The sequence below is a fragment of the Drosophila simulans genome, chromosome 3R (genome assembly GCF_016746395.2).
Source record: "Drosophila simulans strain w501 chromosome 3R, Prin_Dsim_3.1, whole genome shotgun sequence".
Classification (NCBI taxonomy): Eukaryota; Metazoa; Arthropoda; class Insecta; order Diptera; family Drosophilidae; genus Drosophila; species Drosophila simulans.
The window spans coordinates 15,450,811-15,470,527 of NC_052523.2; the positions used below are offsets into that span (position 1 = coordinate 15,450,811).

The following is a 19,717-nucleotide window of genomic DNA, read 5'->3' on the forward strand; positions in this document are numbered from 1 at the left end:
GAATTCAAAATCAAAATTTATTTAACTCTAATGGATTTGGCAACCTGAGTGGTTGCCCCGCCCCACAAAAAGGGACGCTGGTCGGCTCATCTTATCGAAACTTTGTCGGATACTGGATACTGAATTGTGGATATCTGGATATCTGGTGGCCGGTTCGCGCGTTTTCGCCACGCCACTTTGACTCCGTTGTGTTGCCTTGATTTGACAGGATTCATTGTCTCCGCCACTTCAGTGACTTCAAGCTTACGCGCGTTCCTCGTCTTGGCCTTCTGGAGAACCGTCCTGAGAATCTGAGCTGGATGCGTATTGACAGTTTAAATGCGTCCATCACTTGGCCTGAACTCGGTCCGCGGCTGACGCTGACGGAATTCATTTAAATACATTTCGGCCCCAAGGGGCCAGACAGGACCATTCGCATTGTTGCCCCCGAGGTTTAGGACACTGAGAAAATATCAGTTATCATTCATATCATTACGGAAGAATGCCAATGATTTGCCATCACTCTCAGATCTAGTTATGTTTTTTCTATGCTAAGCCAATTTCTATAGAAGTGCATCTTATCTTTGAAAAGGGCATTTCCTGAGATTGTCTTTGTATAATTTTCTATAAAGGATTTTTTTCAGTGCGGTGGGAAGTAAATTGGGCCGCGTCAGAGCCAATCGACTGGAATTTATATGCGGCGCATTTTCGTGGCCTTTGATTGACTTGTGTCACTTTGTCTCATTTGTCAGACGAACGCCTTCGACCAGGCGGGATGTTGGGATGCCCGGATGACTGGATGCCTCGATGCTCATCATCATCCCTCCTCCGATCCTGGCGCTTAAGTGTCAGGTGTCTCACTTTGGGCCGCTCAATTGAAATGTTCTGGCGGATAATTCGAGGACGAGGGCCCAGTTCTTTGTGGCAACTAAATGACACGAGTCTGCATTCAAATGCCCATCAAGTTGTTACACAGTCGAGCGGGCAGCGCGTATCCTTTTGGGCAATATCCTGCCGCAAAGCCCAACTCTCGAACATGGGATTTATGACAGCTGAATGGGCGGGAGGTGTAATCGGGTGGTATACATACATGTAGGAATGGGACAACGGAAATGTCCTGCCTGCTAACCGGAGATATGTTTCATATCCGCAACACGATGGCCAACTAACGTGCGAGATTCCCACATTCGCACTCGGATTACCATTACCATGTCCATTCACTCTCCGCTCTGCAACTGAATGCCGCTGAATCTGAGTGCCCGTGACAGCCAAGATTTGTTTGTTTGCCCACGTCCAGCCCGTCTAGTCGTCCTAACCCAAAAGGGTTCCGCATTCAGATAATACCGCACGTCTGATTGAAGCGGGCCTCCATTGGCATGTCCTTCAATCCGCCTGACAGCCGTAAACTTTTATCCCCCCTTTAGATCCACAGATTGCTTGTTTTTGCATCCGATTCCATTGATTCCACTAACGCAGTGCCGCCTGCTCCTCCTGTTAACATGGCCATTAATAATGGTTCGCCGCAGAAGCACTACCCAAGGTGTTCAAAGTCCTTGCCGCCTTTGCCCGCCGGCCAAGTGCAATTATTAACCAAATTGCGGCAATTGTAGCCGCTGGCCAAGATCCCATTGTGCCGCTGAATCATTCGCAGTTGGTTCAAGAAGAAAAATCCGATATTTTTTGGTAAGTCTTGCCCCGAGTTTAGAATGAAAGTAACTACTTTTTAATATATGTATAATGTTTAACTACTCACTGATTCAATTGCCTAAGAAAGCGAAGTGCTTTTATTTCCTTCCAAAGCTTTTGTTATTTTGGCCCACATAAATCTCGGCATGAATGAATTAACATATCAAGATCGGCCGAACCCATCCGCGTAGCCCCGAAAATCGTTTCAAGTTGCAGCCTTGATTTAGATAATGCAAAACGCTAATGCCCGACTACTTGTTGCAATTATGATTGCGCCAGAAGTTTTGGTGGCCAGCTGCCTCTCGGAGTCGCGGATCTCGGAACGCCCAGAGGTGTACCCAGCTCGATGGCAAATTGAAAGCCAAATGCAACTGGCAAAGACGCCCCCGCGAAACACGCCCATGCGATGACTGCGAGTTGTAAGATGCACACGAAAAAAGAAACCAAACCTACAATAGACTTTTATAATAGAATTATGAGAATTAGTTGATTTCATTAACATTGGTCTCTAGATTTTTGTATGGATATAAGAAGTTATTATAGAACATATAAAATATCCAGAGCATTGTGTCAAAAGTAAAATAATAGGCATCAGTTATAAACTTTCACAATAAATTCATCTGGTTTACAATAAATATGGTTTTAATGAAAAATTTAATGGATTTAAACAATCTTTTTTCCATATGTAGTGAACAGGGAGCTTGGTATTTGCCACAATTGCCTGGCACTTTGTAACTGTCGGCGGCTATTAAGAGACTCATTTTTCGCGGTGCTGCACTATGTGGGCATGCAAATGCCATGCCCCACTGGCTACCGATTGGGATTCAGATTTAGATTCAGATTCGTACTCGGATGCAGTACGAGATGCAGATACAGCTGGGGCAGCTGCTGTAAGATTGTAACCCGAAGGAAAAGGTTGCGTAATTTGCTCGATGGCGGCGCAGTTTTTGATTTCCTTCAAATTGGCAAGCGTCGCACAATCAGGCTTGTGCTGACCAAAAGCCGAAAGGTTCGGCCAGGATGGCCCCTCTTCGGCCAATGGCCCCTTGAATTGAATTCAAATTTCAATGCAATTTTGCATATCCAAGCGCATTATAGCCGCTTGCCAACTTACTTCCCAGTGCGCAAAATCCTCCGCTTCAGTCTCAGCCTCAATTTCAGTCCCGGCTTCAGCACAAAGCCTATTGAACTGTGGGCCATTTTGGCCTTTGATGCGCCGCCAGTTTTAGCCTTTAGGCAGCTTTCGGCTTCAGGCGGCCGCCTTTGTGTCCTGATGTCCACCATTTTGGCAACTTGCCGCTCGGCTCAATCTCAACTGCAACTGAATTACGCAGAATGGATTTGAGCAGGAACAGGGGCATTCAGTGCACTGTGGGAAAAGTGCACAGTAAACATTATAATTTTTGTTCGTATTTCGCTTAAAAAGCTTTCAAACTAATAGGATGCATCTGCATCAGTCATCTGTATAATATTGCATATCTTAAAAACAAGAAAACCTCCTTGATGATGCCATATTTTAGGTAAGGTTTAAGGATTATCATAGCTTTTACATTTGTTTTTGGCTAGCACACCTTGGCATAATTATTTCTCAGTGCTCTTGAGAAGGTGGATCCAACTAAGCTGCTCAGCAAGATGGACTGAACGTCAGGAGAACAGCGACAAGAGCTTGGGATTGGATTGGGTTGGGTTGGGAACTGCGGATTGGGGAGCTGCTCGTTGGGCCTTTTTTTATTCGTGGAATCAGAGAGTATTGACATTTTTTCAACGGCGACAGCAACAGCGGGACGAACATTTGCTACATTTCGCTGGCTCCCAGTGTTCGGATCGCTTCTTGGCCAGAAGAGCGAGAACAATGGCCAAGATGTGCCAGAGTGGGCAGGCATCATGTGGCGACGACAATCGCATCAGCGCATCCATTCCTCCATTCGCAGGTCTTCCAGCTCGGAGCTCCAAAATCCCATCTCCAGCCCCGCGATCGGTTAGCATTATTGCATGGGGATCGGGATCGGGGCACTTGGCTCTTGGTTCCGCTTTCGGCCTCGTTTAATGCCGCCAATTGAGGGAAGTTTTTTTTAACCGCAATTGGGGGAGCGACAGAGATGGAACTGGCAAGATCTGTGTTCCTCCTGCTTCTGAAAGTGTCCCCATCAGGTGTGTAGGTTTGTGTTTTAGCATCCAAAGAAGTCTCGGTTCGCAAGACCACTCGAATGCGCTGCATTTGTAAAGGTTACAGCTATATCGTACAAATTCTGTTAGGAAGTATATATCTCTTAGCATTCTTAACATGCTTAAACCAAATTTCTGTTACTATCAGTCATGGTATAATATAGTAGATTTTGTTGATTCATTTTGTTGATTCATTTTGTTGATTCAAATTTGGTCTTAACTTATTTAGGTTAATCTCATATTAAAGTTAAACCCCTTCAGCCAATTGTAGGGTGCATCCAGCAATTTCCGAAAAAAGTAGGGAACTTTGGGCATCATCGGCAGCCATCTATATGTGTCTTGCGATCGCCAAGCGTGGTGGTGGCTACCAGGATGCGATGGAATGGATGCTGGGCTGGTCAATGGAGTCATGTCCATGTTATAAGCACTTAATCTGATCAGCCCTCGACTGAAGAGGCCTTTGTTTCTCCGCCCGGCGATCCTCTTCGTTGATTCTTTGTAGGAATTTTTTTTGTCTGTTTGCTGGTTCAGCTGAAATCGCAGCTAAAATATTTGGCGACTTTTGGCCTGGAACTGAAACTAATTTGTTGATGGCCAGTGGCCAACATCAATTAAAAGCATTTGACTGAAAGCCTTCAAGCCATCGTACCCTACTCAAGATGTCTATCTGTCTAGGGAGTTTCCTTGGGGATCTGGGATTTCGGATTGGGGATTTGGGATATGTGATGTTTCAGGATGTTGAGGAAGTCGTAAATCGCCTAACAGTTTGCCCCCCACTTTCCCCCGTTTTATTAGTATTAATTTGTGTCTGTTTCGCTGTGTTCTCGTTTTTTTTTTAGTTTTTTGTTCTATATACAAACTGCGGTAGGTGAATGTTAATAGCCAGCTCAAGTGGCCGGGAAAATGCTTTCACTTTTGGATTGTGCCACGGATTTGGACTACGAATCGGATACGGATTTGGACCACACACACTGGCACTCGTGTTATGTGTCGCACATACACAGGCACACCACACACACACACTTTCAGATAAACACTGGCTATCAAAATATTTAGAGAAAGGCGGGAGTGGAAAAGAGGCAGATTGTCAGGGTCGCAGGCCAAAGTGAAAGCGGTAGTCAAATTTTTATGGAGTTGCCCAGCAGGAGCTAACTAATCCGAGGTCGCTGCTCGGAAGATACTCAGATACTCAACGAACACTGATCCTCCGATCCTCAAAAGATATATATCCTCACAATTGACTTTGCGGCAGGGACACAAAGGCAAATCCGCTGCGACAACTGCGACATCGACAATGACAGACGTCTTGCGGGCCTTTAGCGCATTATTTCACTCTCCGTTCCGGCGTTCTGCATTTGCATACGGCTTTGTGGCAAACTCTGGCTAAAACCGAAGAAAAAAAATCGAAAACCAAAAGGCAAAAAGGCGAAAAGCCGCTTGGCCATTTCGTCATGCTTGATTGTTGAGTGCCTCCTTTTATGAGCTGATCTCTGGCGAGGAACGGCTCCTGAAATTCGTAGAAAACGCCACAAGACACACATTGTATCGCCGCACAGTGGTTGCCAAAATCTAAAACGAGATCAGCTCACCTGGGTGGGTGTTATTAGCCGATTACGAAAGGTGTTCAGGTTCTTGCAGCTGAGATTGCGAATTTGCATTGTGCTCTAAGATTACATTTGTATAATATCCCTTGTGGCTGGAATTCTAATTATATTCATCTGAATATATTCTTAAAGACCCTTAACAAATTTTTACAGAAGAAAGCCAGAATAAATATTCTAAAATCAACATAAAACAGCAACCAAAGTCGATTATAGTTACAAAGTGTTAAAAGACAAGAAGGTATCTCAGGATTATTTCTGTTCAATAACTTTAATGTTTATAATTTAAACCACTGTATCCGCTCAGACCCTACTATATGCTACTATTTCCCCTCTCCATCTTCGTCATCCAGTTGCCCAAATAAGGTGCAACAATTGCAGCAGTGGCCGCTGTTGCCACCGTTGCAAGTTGCAAGTTGCAACTGAAGCTGGAGCATCGACTGCCCTGCCGGCAACTCTTTTGTTTTTGATGAATGATTGCAATTTATTTGTATTGTTGCATTGCTGGCATTCATCGCCAATTGCATTTTTGATTATGTGAACTTATTTCCGCCGACCCAATGGCATCAAAAGGCGTTTTGCCGACAATGCAAAACACACACACTTCCCACTTGGGCACCCCGAATGGATCGATGTATTTCAATATCTGGATCCCATATCCCATAGAGGAGGAAACTGCGGTTCAAGTATTTCGATTTTGTTCGATTTGGCGGTTGCCGTTGTTTGTTTATTTATTTACATTTAAAAGTCCGCCAAGCTTCTTGCTCATGTTGTTTTTAAGTGGTGGCGCCAATGGCTGAAATCGAACGGAATGGGTATTCGGATTCAGATTCAGAATCAGATTCAAATTCATACGCTGTGCAGTGGGCTGCATGCGCTTTGTTTAAACATAAATTTTTCATTTTTTTAAATCAATAAAGCTGAAAGCGCCAGAGCCAAAGCCAAACAACGCCACGAGACCCGGGTGCAATATATTTATACCAAACTCACACCAACCGATCCGACTGCGACTGCGATGTGTATTTGGGTTTCTAATTGAGCTTGACTGGAATTAAATAAATAAACAAAGCCGCAATGATTCCATTCCATTGCCGCATACAATATCGATGCTCGTCATCATCGCTCCTCGTTTGGTGGCCATCATCTTCTTGGTTTCTGGTCTTGTGGCAAACATAAACAACCAACTGCTACAAATTAGCCAGAGGAAAGAACTTCAGCCAACAGCCAACAGCCGAGGAGAAAAACAATCCACAGCCCTTTGGACATGATGGATTTGCTGATCAACTGATGAGATGACTACTTCTCGTCTGCCAGTCCAAAAATGTTTAAAGCCAAGACATATATCTTCGAAAGAGTTGGGTTTCGCAGGGTGTTTAGTTTATGGTTGTCAATGGGCGATTTGTCATGGGAGCAACAATAAATTGCTTGGCAGACGATTAGAAAACAAGGGTATAATGATAAAGATCTAAAAAAGGTGTCCATAAAGAAGGGCTTAAGTATCAATTCATTCATTACCGCATTATGAAATGTTAATAAAATATTTGGCATATAGTTTTGAAAATCAATTAATTAATATAAGTTGTGTAAAATAAATGAAAAGAAAAGGCAATGGAGCTGAAGCAAAATGATAAAAGTCTGGTCATCTCTATAACTTTAGCTCTAACAAATATTCATATATGTAAATTGAAATTGGCCATTTCACCGTGACTTAAGTATATCACAATCTGATAAATGGAGAATATATTAAGCATATATTAGTTAGTTTTGCATCTACAAGATGAATTAAATTTACCTTGCAATTTATCACATTAAATCTTTGTAATGCAAATGCAAAATTCCAATTAATATTCAATTAATTCAATATTGCAATAAGTTCAAAACGATTATACAGGAATGTAGAAAATTGAAACCGACTTGCACATCATAATTATTGTGCACTTGATTTATTACTCTAAAAGTTTTTAGCTTGCTTTAAGAGTCTATAATTTCAGACATGCAAGTACAACCATTTTGCGATTGCAGAGCTCTTCATTCCTACTCATCGGCACTTGAAGTTTAGCTAACTCTTTTTCGACAGCAATTAACTGTCAGTTGTGTACTTGATACCACAGAACATGTACAGAATTCCACTTGGATCCGCTGGATGAAAATGCCATAATCATAGCGTAACGTTTATATGAGCAATTTATCAATTTTTCAGCGCCAGGGCATTTATCAGATAATTGCTGTTTGCACACACAGACATTTCGAGGAGAAAACCGCAAAATCATCAGTTGAGTTTGGTTACTTGGGGCCACGAAATTGCAATAACAATGAGACCAGGCCGGTTAATTGGCCCAGAGAGCGGCTAACTGACAGCTAAATTGCCATATCGCATTGCATTTGGCTCCGGGGTGCTTTCGGCCAAGTTAAGTAAGGTAATGCCCCTTTTCCCACTTGGCCCACAACTGTCAAAATCAAATCGACTCAAAAGTCGGTGTATTTGATTTGATTTAATTCGATTTGTGGCGACTATTGATCTGCACTTGTTGCTTGTGCTTTTCGCTTACCTTAAGTTTCCAATTGCCCCCCCATTCATTGGTGGGCCAAAAGCAAAGTGGCTGCAAAGCCACGCCCTCTTGGTGGAGCAACAGCCAATGGCAGGCATCGCCATATTTGAAAAGGGACGGCTATAGGCCGGTTAGAGTGAGAGGCAGCATAGCCACCACCAAATGCAGTGGGTGAATGCTGCTTTTTTCATTCCTTTTCGATTTTTCTCTAGTGGTAATCAGTGAGGTACGGCCGCCGACCGCTTGGGGGCGCCACTCTGCCATTAACCCTGGGAAATATGTGGTAAAAAATGGATTGCACGTGGGTGTAGATTACGGGGGAGTGACCAGTTCAAAAAAGAAATGTCTGGCAAAAATATTTAAGTGCTGTCAATCAAAAGCGTTGACAAGTAGCCTACTCCCCCGCCAGCTTCTAACCACCGAACCACTGGAATTGCAGCCTGTTACGTGGGGCATTTTAAAATTAACTACTTGAGATGTGTTTTGAGCGATAAGAGCGCTTACACGAATGCTTACCAGCCCGATGATTAATTACCAAACCTGCAGTGGCAGCAGAAAAAAAACCGAACAGTACTGCGGGGCAAAAGAATATGGCAGGCAGCTGGCTTTTTGCCTTTGTTTTCCCCATCGAGCCCCGTCTAAATTAACTTGCTAGCCAAAACAGCCAACTGAAATGGGCGAAAGAACGGCGAGTGCAGTGCAATGCAGCAAATGTCTGTGGCAACATGACGACAACGTTAAGGGCCCCCGAATGAGCGTCTGAAAACTCAAGGGGGCTGGGGGTTGGCAGGGCCCAGAAAACATGCAAAAAATGTTACGCCATTTAGCGAAGGGCCTTTCAGTTGTAACTACCCCGAAAAAATAGGGTCAACACTTGCCATTCAAGGCGGAAAGCTGACAGGTCCGGAATGTAAGTTGGGCCAGCAAGCAAAATAATATTTGTATAAAATATCATAGTATATAGAATATATTTAATAGATACTATTAAGTATTCTAAGATTTTATAAGCAGGCCAAATTATTTGTATACTTCTCTGACAGTTCTTAAACGTTCTTAAACACTGTGAAATGGAGTGGGCGGAAAAATCCTGGGTGTGGGTTGCTGCGGTTGCTGCTGATTTTTTTCCCTGTAATGAAACACTCGGGATCGACTTCACGAGAATTCCGGTCTTTATTCGCGCACTTGTAACTTAAGACTACCTTAACATTAACAGTAGCAATACCGCGGGACCGCGGAGTGGTGAATACCTTGCGGGAAGGGAGGAGAGCGAGAGAAGAGAAGGAGAGCGCGAGCAGCGGTGCTTGCGAGCCGTGGAGGAGCTTCGAGTAAAAGCATTGGCCGCTTACACTGCCGCTCAACTGTTTGCGCCCTTCTGGCGTGAACATTCTCCCCCCCCTTGCGTAGGCAAAGGTATCCCTGGCCGGCTAGACATCAGGATCGGCCTCTTCATTCCGTGCACGCTCCAGAAACGGTCCATCCGAACACCGTGTTCTGCGCGACGGGCAAGCCATCATCAATTTTTAGGAACCCCGGTTGGATCAAGTTGGCATATACATCTGATCCCAACACGAGGGAGATGGAGGCCGGCCGGTGGAAGCGCTCGTCCGCGAGACGAACACCGTCAAACTTGGCCCTGGCGGCGTCGCTCAGAGCTTGGATGGGTGTCCGGATCCTTAGGCTGGGTTCGACCTTCAGGACGACGTTGAGTCGGAAGGTGCTTGTTCGGGACCGGAGTGTCACCGAGCAGACCTCGTTGCCTCCCAGCCGGGCGATGGGCAGCCGGAACGCAGCCGCCAACGACCGGTCGATGCTGCTCACCGGCATGCATGGGTCGATCATGGCCCCGGTCTCGAAGGTCTTCGAGCCCGTGTCCAGCACGACGATGGCTGTAGGCAGAATGGGAACAGCCTTCTGCTGCCCCGTTGCCACCGCCGGAGACGCGACGGAGACCTTCGGACGCCGTTGATTGTTGGCGACTGGGGCTGGTGGCGGAATGCGGGAAATCCGGACCGGACGAGGTGCAGCGGGATGGCGCTCTCTGCGCGTCGGAGCTGGTAGCGCTGCTGGGGACGGAGCGGGACGGACCTCGTGCATGTGGAGTAGAGTGTGGTGGTTTCCTCCACACTTCTTGCATCCCTCTTGGCTTCGGCAGTCTCCTCCTGAGTGCTGATGGGCGAGGCAGTTCGAGCAGTACTTATTAATAAGTACTGCCCGAAGGCGCTTTTCAGCGCTCAGTTTGTGGAACCTCTTGCACTTCCGAAGTGCATGGATTCCAGAGCAGACTCGGCAGCGGTAGGATTTGATACCTCGAGTACGTCTGCTTTCCAACGACTGGGTGGCACGAGGTCGCGGAGCCATTATTGGAGGAAGTGAGTAAGTCTGCCAATAAAAGAAATGAAGAAGCTTAGTATGAGCCGACTACTCTTTTGGCCCCGGAATGGGGGAAGTGCCCTAATCCCTAGGAACGGAGGACTCTTTGTCCTCCATCGGTAGCAGAATAACCTTGTGGACAGGGCGTTTTATGGTGCCGCGAGACGTACGGATCTCGACGACTCGAATGCGGTCGTCGGCTCCTGGAAAGGCAGAAACGATTCTGCCGAGCCGCCATTCGTGCGGTGGTAGATTGTCCTCCTTGACAACTACCATATCGTCGGCTTGGAGATTCCTGGTCGGAAATTGCCATTTGCTTCGTTTATGGAGTTCCTTAAGATACTCCTCTTTCCACCGTGCACTAAACTGCTGATGTTGTGCCTTGAGGTGTTGCCATCGATTTATTATCGACTTGGCTTCGCCCTTTATCTCGGGTTCCGCCGTGGAAAGCAACGGCCCTCCAATAAGGAAATGGCCTGGTGTGAGGGCCAGCAAATCTGAGGGATCTTCGGACATAGGGGAGAGGGGTCTAGAGTTGAGGCAAGCCTCAATCTTAGCGAGAAGTGTCGCCAGCTCCTCAAATGTATATTTGCGGGCTGACGTCGATTTAAGGAACAGGGTTTTGAAACTTTTCACCCCTGCTTCCCACAAACCCCCCATATGTGGAGCCCCGGGTGGGATGAATCGCCATACGAGTCCCTGATGGCTATATGCATCAGTCACGGACTCTTTGATGGCTTGGAGAAAGTCCCTGGAAATCAAAGTTGCCGCCCCCACAAAGGTCTTACCATTATCCGAATGGACCCGTTGAGGACAACCGCGCCTCGCTACGAAACGAGCGAAGGCCGCTAGAAATTTCTCGGTTGTTAGATCGGAAGTGGGTTCCAAATGGATAGCCTTCGTGGAAAAGCACACAAACACACAAACATATCCCTTCGTTATGAGACACGCTCTCCCTGTATAGTTTTTTATTTCGAACGGGCCGGCATAGTCGATACCCGTGTAGGTGAACGCCCTAGAGAAGGAGACTCTATCTGTCGGGAAATCGCCCATCAGCTGTGTTTGGAGTCTCTTCTTGTAAATCGTGCAAATCTTACAAGGATTGACCACAGCCTTCACCAGATTCTTGATTTTAGGAATCCAATACTTCGATCGGATCAGGCGTACGATCAATTGACTACCGCCATGAAGAGTAATCTGGTGAGTAAATTGGACGACAAGGCGCGACAGTCTACAGTTATAGGGGAGAATAATCGGATGACGTTCATCATATTGCAGGGTTTTGGAGGCAGTGAGACGGCCGCACGCCCTTAACAGGCCGTGTTGGTCAATGAACGGGAACAAATTCACCAACGGACTTGACACTGGAAGAGGCCTTTTCTCGGTCAGATGCTGAAGCTCTTGGCCATATGCTCTGCGCTGCGCAATGGAGGTCAGAGTTCGTTCTGCCCCTCGGATCTCTTCACTTGTAGGGCGTGAGTTGGGCAAGAACGAACCTTTGCGGCAGCGTTTAAGGAAGCGTTGAACATAGACCAGAACTCGCAGGGCCTTGTCCAACTTGGAGAAACGCTCGAGAAAGTCGATGGACGGGGCCTTGACAAAATGCACTTTGACCGCGCGCTGCTCTAGCTCGGTCACTGGAAGAGTGTCACTTTGTGCTGGCCATAGCTCTCGTGGCCCTTGCAGCCACTCTGGTCCGTGCCACCAGAGATGGTTATCTGCCAATTCATGTAAGGATACGCCTCGACTGGCTAGATCGGCGGAGTTTTGTTCTGAGCGAACGTGTGCCCAACAGTCGACTGGCGTCGCCTGCGTGATCTTGGCAACTCTGTTGGCCACAAATGTGGTCCAGTTGCACGCAGGCTTTCGTAGCCAGGCTAAGACGATTGTGGAATCTGTCCAGCAGCGGATATTTGAACTGGCGGAGGGCATGTGCGGGAGGATTGCTGTCACCATTTCGGTTAACAGCACGGCACCACAGAGCTCTAGCCGAGGAAGGGAGACGGTTTTTACCGGGGCCACTCGTGTTTTGGCTGTAAGCAGGCGAGTCAGGATCTTTTGCCCCACCTCGACGCGGATGTATATCGCCGCTCCATAGGCTCTCTGGGACGCGTCACAGAAACCGTGGTGCTCTATGATTACCTCAGGCTGGTACCAGATCCATCTCGGAACGCGGATCTGGTTGAGGTCGGAATACTCGGCTAAAAACGATTGCCACCGCTGACACATTTCAGTGGGAAGCTTATCGTCCCAGCCTAAGTTTTGCAACCAAATCTCCTGCATGAACATTTTTGAACGGATTATGAACGGCGCGAGCCACCCGGCAGGATCGAACAACCTAGCGATTTGGGACAAAACTTCTCGCTTTGTATAGGAGGGTTCCACAACTATGTCTGGAGGAACGAAATAGAATTCGTCGGACTTTGCCCTCCACCGAATACCGAGCGTCTTGGCCGTGCTTTCGGCATCGATGTCGAGGAACTCGCTATGAAGGAGGTGTTCGGCCGGGACGTCTTTAAGGACGCCTTTGTTGTTCGAGGTCCACTTTCTCAGCGGAAACCCGGAGGCACTTAGGGCTGCTTGCAACTCTCGAATTGAACTTTGGGCTTCGATTACGGAATTCGCCCCTGCCAGAACGTCGTCGACGTACATGTGCTGCTGGATGATGCGGCTGGCATTTGGAAATGGCACTTGGATATCCTCTGCCAGCTGTTGCAAGACTCGAATGGCGAGGAAGGGGGCGCAGTTGACCCCGAAGGTAACTGTTTTTAATTCGAAGTCTCGGATATCTCCTTCCTTGTTTCGGAACAGAATTCTCTGAAACGGGGTATGTTTCGGATCGACCCAGATCTGACGATACATTTTCGTGATGTCTGCACTGACGACGTATTGAAAATAACGCCATTTCAGGACCTGGATCGTTAGATCGGATTGTAGGACTGGACCAGCATGAAGAATATCATTTAAGCTGGTCCCATTTGCCGACGGACTTGAAGCGTTGAATACAACGCGAAGCTTTGTAGTGGTGCTTTCGGGCTTAACTACCGCGTGATGAGGAAGATGATACGATGGAGAATTGTGAGTCGGCGGAACTTCTTTCATATGACCCAGATCCAGGTACTCCTGGATCACGCTGTCATATTGCTCTTTTAATGGAAAGTCTCTTTTTAAACGATTTTCGTTTCTAAGAAACTGAGCTAGCGCAATGGACCTTGAATATCCTAAATCGGATCCGATATTCTCGGGATCCCGGAACGGGAGCGTCACCACGTATCTCCCGCTTGCGTCTTTTGTCGTTGTTTGGAGGAAGTTCCTTTCACAATAGGAGTCCGACTCTTTTACCATCTTTACTGGTAGATCCTCCACCTCCCAGAACTTGCTGAGAAGCGTGTCGAGCGTATCAGGGTCGCCTATTTCATGCACCTGGGTCGTGAAGGATGCGACCCGTTTCGGCTTGCCCTTGGAAATCGGCCCCGTTAGCACCCACCCGAAAATAGTTTCTTGGCCCAGGAGCGAGCCGCAAATATTTTGTCGGGTGCCATCCATCATTATGGATGGTAGAATGTCAGCCCCGATCAATACATCAATTTGAGAGCTCTCAAAAAAGGTAGGATCTGCCCAGCGGAGTGCGGGCAGGTCCTTCAAAGAATTCCGAGGGATCGGATAGGAGGGCAGTTTGCCTGAGAGCTCCGGAAGGACGTAAGCTTCAGTGTCTAACTGTAGACCTGGCTTAGTAGGAGAGCGAATCCCGAAGTGACACAGCTTCGAGGACTTCGCGGAGACTGAATGATTTAACCCGGAGACTTGGGTCTGGGTGTTGCGGAATGGCAACTTGATGAGGTTGAACAGGCGTTCTGAAATGAACGTCGCCTCGGATCCCGAGTCGATTAAGGCTCGGGCTCGGTAGCTCATCCCCAAATGGCACACGTCAATCATCGCTGTGCTCAGTAGGACGGCTGAAGTGCCGGACGCGAAAAAAGTTTGCACCGCTGAGGTGCTTGCCGATGCATTTCTGCTAGAGGGTCTCGGAAGTTGCTGTGTAGGGGGCGAGGTTGAGAAACTCGCATTTTCGGAATTTGGGGGGCTGCGATGCAGCAGCGTATGGTGCCTGCCCTTACATGTAAAGCAGCTGTGCGTGCTTGTGCAGTCACGTAGCTGATGACCTCTGGCAAAACAATTCAGACATAGCTGCTTCTTTTTGATATACCCGGAGCGCGAGTCAACAGACATTTGAAGAAAACGCGGGCACAATCTTACCGGATGGTTCTCCTTCGAACATAAGTCACACCCTTTCTGTTTGGTGCTGACCTTTGTCTCGAAGGATTGAAGCCTTTTTGGAACTGCCTGAGTCGGTTTCATATCTTCGATGGCTTCCAATGTCCGATACCTTTCGCTCAGGAAGGCATTCATTTCTTCCCAAGCTGGGATCTCGGATTTAGCAGTTAGCGACTGTTCCCATAAGGACAGGGTCTGCTTGGGCAGTTTGCTCGCGCAAAGGAAAACCAAGATACAATCCCAGTTTTCTGTGGATACCTGGGAATGCTCTAGTGCTGTTAAACACCCCTGAATCGTGGATTGTAGCTCTTTTAGAGCATGACCAGATTCTTGCGAAATTGAGCTCAAGTTAAAAAGAAGCTTGAGCTGGCTGTTGACTAAAAGTCGCTTATTTTGGAACCGATCTCGAAGCGCCTCCCAAGCCGAAGCAAAACCATCATTCGTGAGAGGAGATTTCGCCACGATGGCTTTTGCTTCGCCACTTGTTTTGGTAAGGAGGTGGAATAGCTTCTCGACCGGAGTCAACCTGGGGTTGTTTACGTAAATTGCCGTGAATAGGTCCCGGAAAGTGGGCCATCGGAGGTAGTCGCCATCGAAGACTTCCGTGTCGCATGGAGGTAAGCGGCAGCCGGACGAAATTAGCGGCTGAGAGGGTGCCTGCGCGACTTGAGGCGTTGCTCTGTCGATTGTTTCGCCAATTTGTGCTGCACATGACTCGTATACTGAGTAGCAGTAGTCATATTTGGCCTGGAGAATAGGCACTGTGTCGAGGGATCCTTCTTGGGCCATTAGGTCAGAGCATGTTTCGTACTCTCTTTCCACTTTGTCCCATAAGGCTCGCACCTGTTGCAGACGGACTTGTAACGTGTGTAGGGACGGAGAGGCTTGATCAGGAGTGTTGATCTTCGCTTCGAAAAGGCTTACGCGATCGCTGACGGCGATGAATTTATGCAACGCTGCGTTTGCGGGCGTTGGCTGCTCAGAGGATGCCATTTTTCTTGTGTTAGAGCGTGTGACGCGGAGGAAATCAGTCCCGACAGCGGAGGGACTCTCGGATTTTCTCGATAGAGAAGACTCACTAGACGCTCGCGTCACTGGTCGGGAAATGACCAACCTAGGAGTTGTCTTCGAACTGGTCGATGGCGAACCCTTTGCTTTCGGAGTGGGAGTCGCGGGTTTGACCCTAGGACTAACGGACTTGGGTGCTGGCTTACCGCGAGTGGATAGCGGAGATTGCGGGTTGAACTTTTGTTCTTTTCCAGGTGCGGTGGTCTTTTTCTTGTCTCCCTCTAGGGGCATGCTCAGCTATGCCCAAAGAGAAGGAAGTCAAGAAGGCCTGCACGCCGCAAACAAAAAAAAAAAAAAAAAATGTGGAATTGAGAAAAAAAGAACCAGATACGGAGGGCACCAAAATCTGGATAGACAAAGGATCCCGTCGGAATTCGGGAGAAAGTTGCAATTGGGATCTGGAGATTGGAGCACGAAAGAAACAAAAATCGCAGTCTTTGTGAAATAAGGCCCAATAGATCTTCAATCAACTTGAAAAAAGCTTAAATGAAGCACAATATAGCTAAAATTCAGTGTGAAAAAAAATAGCTAGGAGGATTCACAAAAGAAAACCAACAGCTAGAGTGAAGTCCACAAGAAGATATAGCTATATTGGTGGTCCAGAAAAACAATAGCTCAAATTTATATAAAAACAAAAACTATGAATTGACGTTTCTGAAAAAATCGCTAAAAAATTGCTACCAGCTGGAGTCTGGAAAATAGCCAAGGATTTATAAAAAAAATCACTATCGACTGGAAATCCCAAAAAAATAGCTAATATATAGAAAATAGCTAGAAAATAGCTAGAAAATAGCTAGAAATTGGCTAGTTAATAGCTAGCTATAGCTAGAAAATTCAAGTTTAAATTTATAAAAATAGCTACCGGCTGGAGTCTGGAAAATAGCCAAGGATTTATAAAAAATCGCTATCGACTGGAAATCCCGAAAAAAAAATAGCTAATATATGGAAAATAGCTAGAAAATTCAAGTTTAAATTTATAAAAATAGCTACCGGATTTAGGACCACAATTTTATTATTTTAATTTAGGAACCAGAAATGGGAGCCAGAAATAGCTTGTAAAAAAAAAAAATTATTATTTGGGTTAAATAATTATTAAATAATAATTATTAAATAATAATCAATAATAATAATAATTAAAACAATCGTTTATTTCCCTTTTTTTTTTTTTTATTAAATTATTTATTTTTAAATTTTATCGTCGGACTTTTTTTATTTTATTTTATGTCTCGACAATAGGGTATTCTCTCGTCGCTATGCGCTGGTTTTTGTCAGGGCAATAACGAACAAAGAGGAGACGAAAGAACTTGCACTTGGAAAGTCTGCGTAAGTCGCGACTGTGTGTATGTCAATATCGTTGGAAGCTAGGTCTGACAATGGATATGTCGTAATGTGTGTGTATATGGCTATGGGTATTTGTGTGGATGTGAACTTTATTTGGAATATTTTGTATGTGAATATATTGGGTGAATATATGTATGTTTATATTTAATTTACAATAATTATATATTTAATATATATGTGTATATTTAATTTAATTTAGTTTTATTTGTATTGGGTTGTATATTTTATTGAGGCACACACAAAAAAAACAGCAGTTTAGCAGCGGACGATAACAGTGAATTTTGGACAGTGTATATATGTGTGTACATGCGCTTGGATATCAGCGGAGCACCGTAATTAGGAGGCCGGTATTGGCAAAGTGCTTGTTTATGCACTTAAAAAAAAAGTAATCACGGTGGCTGGGCGCATGTACTTATATATTTTCACTTTTCACTTGATACGGATGGACGGAAAGAATAAACGCCGTTGGAAAAACGAAAATGGCGACCACGGACGGAATAGAATTTAAAGCCGTACTTATCTTGAATTTTCCGCAAGGAGCGCTGGCAGGATCAGAGCTCATCCGGCTCGAAGGACCATGAAATGGAGTGGGCGGAAAAATCCTGGGTGTGGGTTGCTGCGGTTGCTGCTGATTTTTTTCCCTGTAATGAAACACTCGGGATCGACTTCACGAGAATTCCGGTCTTTATTCGCGCACTTGTAACTTAAGACTACCTTAACATTAACAGTAGCAATACCGCGGGACCGCGGAGTGGTGAATACCTTGCGGGAAGGGAGGAGAGCGAGAGAAGAGAAGGAGAGCGCGAGCAGCAGTGCTTGCGAGCCGTGGAGGAGCTTCGAGTAAAAGCATTGGCCGCTTACACTGCCGCTCAACTGTTTGCGCCCTTCTGGCGTGAACACACTGAAATAGGTAATTCACAATATTTGTTTGCTTCATTTAAAATCCTTATATAAGTTAGTTTTTTTAAACTTTTTTAAGAATAATGTTTTAGACTTCTTTCCGAGCCACTCCGCTCCTGTGGCCAAGACTTGTGGCCATTGTTGCGTGGCGAAGGCTCATTGGCCCAAGTCGAAGCCCAGGCCCAAAACCGAAACCGAGACCAAGCCCAGCTATAGAGCACTATATGTCCACTGGTGGGGGGCACTTTGCAGGGCGGGATCTGGGGGTGGGGCTCCATCACCCCAGTGGCATAACTCAAAAGAGCGCGCACACCGTTAGCTGCGAAAATTGCATTTGCATATGGGTGCAAACAAAGCATAGACAGACGAATAGCAAATGTGGCACAAAAAATAGAGAAACAGAGAAGTCGACTGGGGAGGAGGGACCTGGTACTCGACCTGGTACTCGATGGTAGTGGTAATGGCACTGCACCCAGTTTACGGCAATCGGCAGTTTGGTAGTGCCATAATGGTAATGGTGATGGTAATGGAGGAGTCTCCTCAATGGCGGAGGCAGAGTCGCGGCCTAATGGCAATGGTAGCATGCATGCATGCATATAGGAAATGCAAGATTGCAATCTGGCCGAAGAGGGGGTTGGGGAATGGGGGGAAATCGGGGGAAATGCAATGAATGAACGGAGAATGGAACGACACAATGGCCGGCGGAAGTGATAAATTAAAATTATTTTTCGCAAGATTTTCGCCCCAATCAAAAAGCGAACGCTTTTTGCCTCCGTTTCGATGGCTGCAAAAAGTATTCAAGACGCTTTGATTTGATAACAGAATGAAATGCCAGTGGTGGATTTCTGGGTTTCCTTCGACTTGGTTTTCCTCGTTTTTCCTCCAGCGGTTTCTTGCGTGTGTGGCATGCAACATTTCTGAAATATTTTTATGCACTGTCGCACAGACATGCCGGCTTGACCAATGGAACATTGTTTTCCTTTTCGTTTTTCCACCCGATTTCCCCGCTTTCCGTTGTTTTTCGTTTGCTGTTTGTTTGATTTTGATGTAGTGCAGCAACTTTGCCCTGAAACTACGGAATTTGGAAACTGTTGTGCTGGAAACAGAGTACGCAAATTTTGCGAAACAATTTCAAGTCCGAAGATATCAGCTGGAAAACACTTGGCAGGAAATTGCGATGGAGAAATTGTTTTTAATTTGAATTAATTAAATGCTACTTTTACTGGAATGAAAAGGAGGTATAGACATTAAATTAAGAGTGATCGAAAATAGTAAGAAATTGTGTAACAATAAATTTATCTTTAGTAACTTTTGTCCTGTCTTATCATAAACAAATATATATTTATTACATGATTTATCACATACCTCTTAGTCTACAAGACTTGCCTGTAATAAGCCTTTATCTGGCAATTGAACTTGAATTAGCTGCCACTACATCAACTCGAATGACTGCCAGCCATGCTCCACCCACTCGATATTTACACATTTCCCATTTTAGTCCGCTTTCCACATCCGAGTGCCTTGGGCAATGGGTCAGTTATCAGCAGGATAGAGATCGAGATCGAGGATCGGGGAGGAGGTGGCTGAATATTTCATTCCAGGTGATGACCCGTTGCCGAGTGTCGCCTAATCGGAGTTTATGCCCGCCTGGAGCTCGCTGGCCAGTCGACTTACACACAGATTCTCGCTGATTCCTTCAGATTCCTGCACTTTCGGATGCGGTTCCTTCTGCGCAGGCGTGCCGGGCTACATAAATCCATCGATTTAAGTGCCGCTTGCAGG

General features: G+C 46.1%; 2 protein-coding genes across 2 annotated transcripts; both read right to left on the reverse strand.

Moving 5' to 3' along the window:
- Positions 1-9,184: 9,184 nt before the first annotated feature.
- Positions 9,185-17,588, reverse strand: LOC120284962. The gene is made up of 2 exons (XM_039294798.2): positions 17,552-17,588; positions 9,185-10,360 (listed from the first exon to the last, which is right to left on the reverse strand). The coding sequence occupies exon 2, from the start codon at positions 10,337-10,339 to the stop codon at positions 9,428-9,430; it is 912 nt and encodes a 303-aa protein (XP_039150732.1). The 5' UTR covers positions 10,340-10,360; positions 17,552-17,588; the 3' UTR covers positions 9,185-9,427.
- LOC123327312 lies at positions 11,142-13,213 on the reverse strand. The gene is made up of 2 exons (XM_044923414.1): positions 11,331-13,213; positions 11,142-11,199 (listed from the first exon to the last, which is right to left on the reverse strand). Exons 1-2 carry the CDS (start codon positions 13,211-13,213, stop codon positions 11,142-11,144), a joined length of 1,941 nt encoding a protein of 646 aa, XP_044779349.1.
- Positions 17,589-19,717: the final 2,129 nt, after the last annotated feature.

What these genes read in the sequence shown, in the direction of transcription:
- LOC120284962 (XM_039294798.2), bottom strand. Translation starts at nt 10,339, where the DNA reads ATGGCTCCGCGACCTCGTGCCACCCAGTCGTTGGAAAGCAGACGTACT.
- LOC123327312 (XM_044923414.1), bottom strand. Translation starts at nt 13,213, where the DNA reads ATGTATCGTCAGATCTGGGTCGATCCGAAACATACCCCGTTTCAGAGA. An exon ending in GGTATCGACTATGCCGGCCC is followed by an intron (nt 11,200 to 11,330) that starts GTTCGAAATAAA and finishes AGAAATTTCTAG; the next exon opens with CGGCCTTCGCTCGTTTCGTA.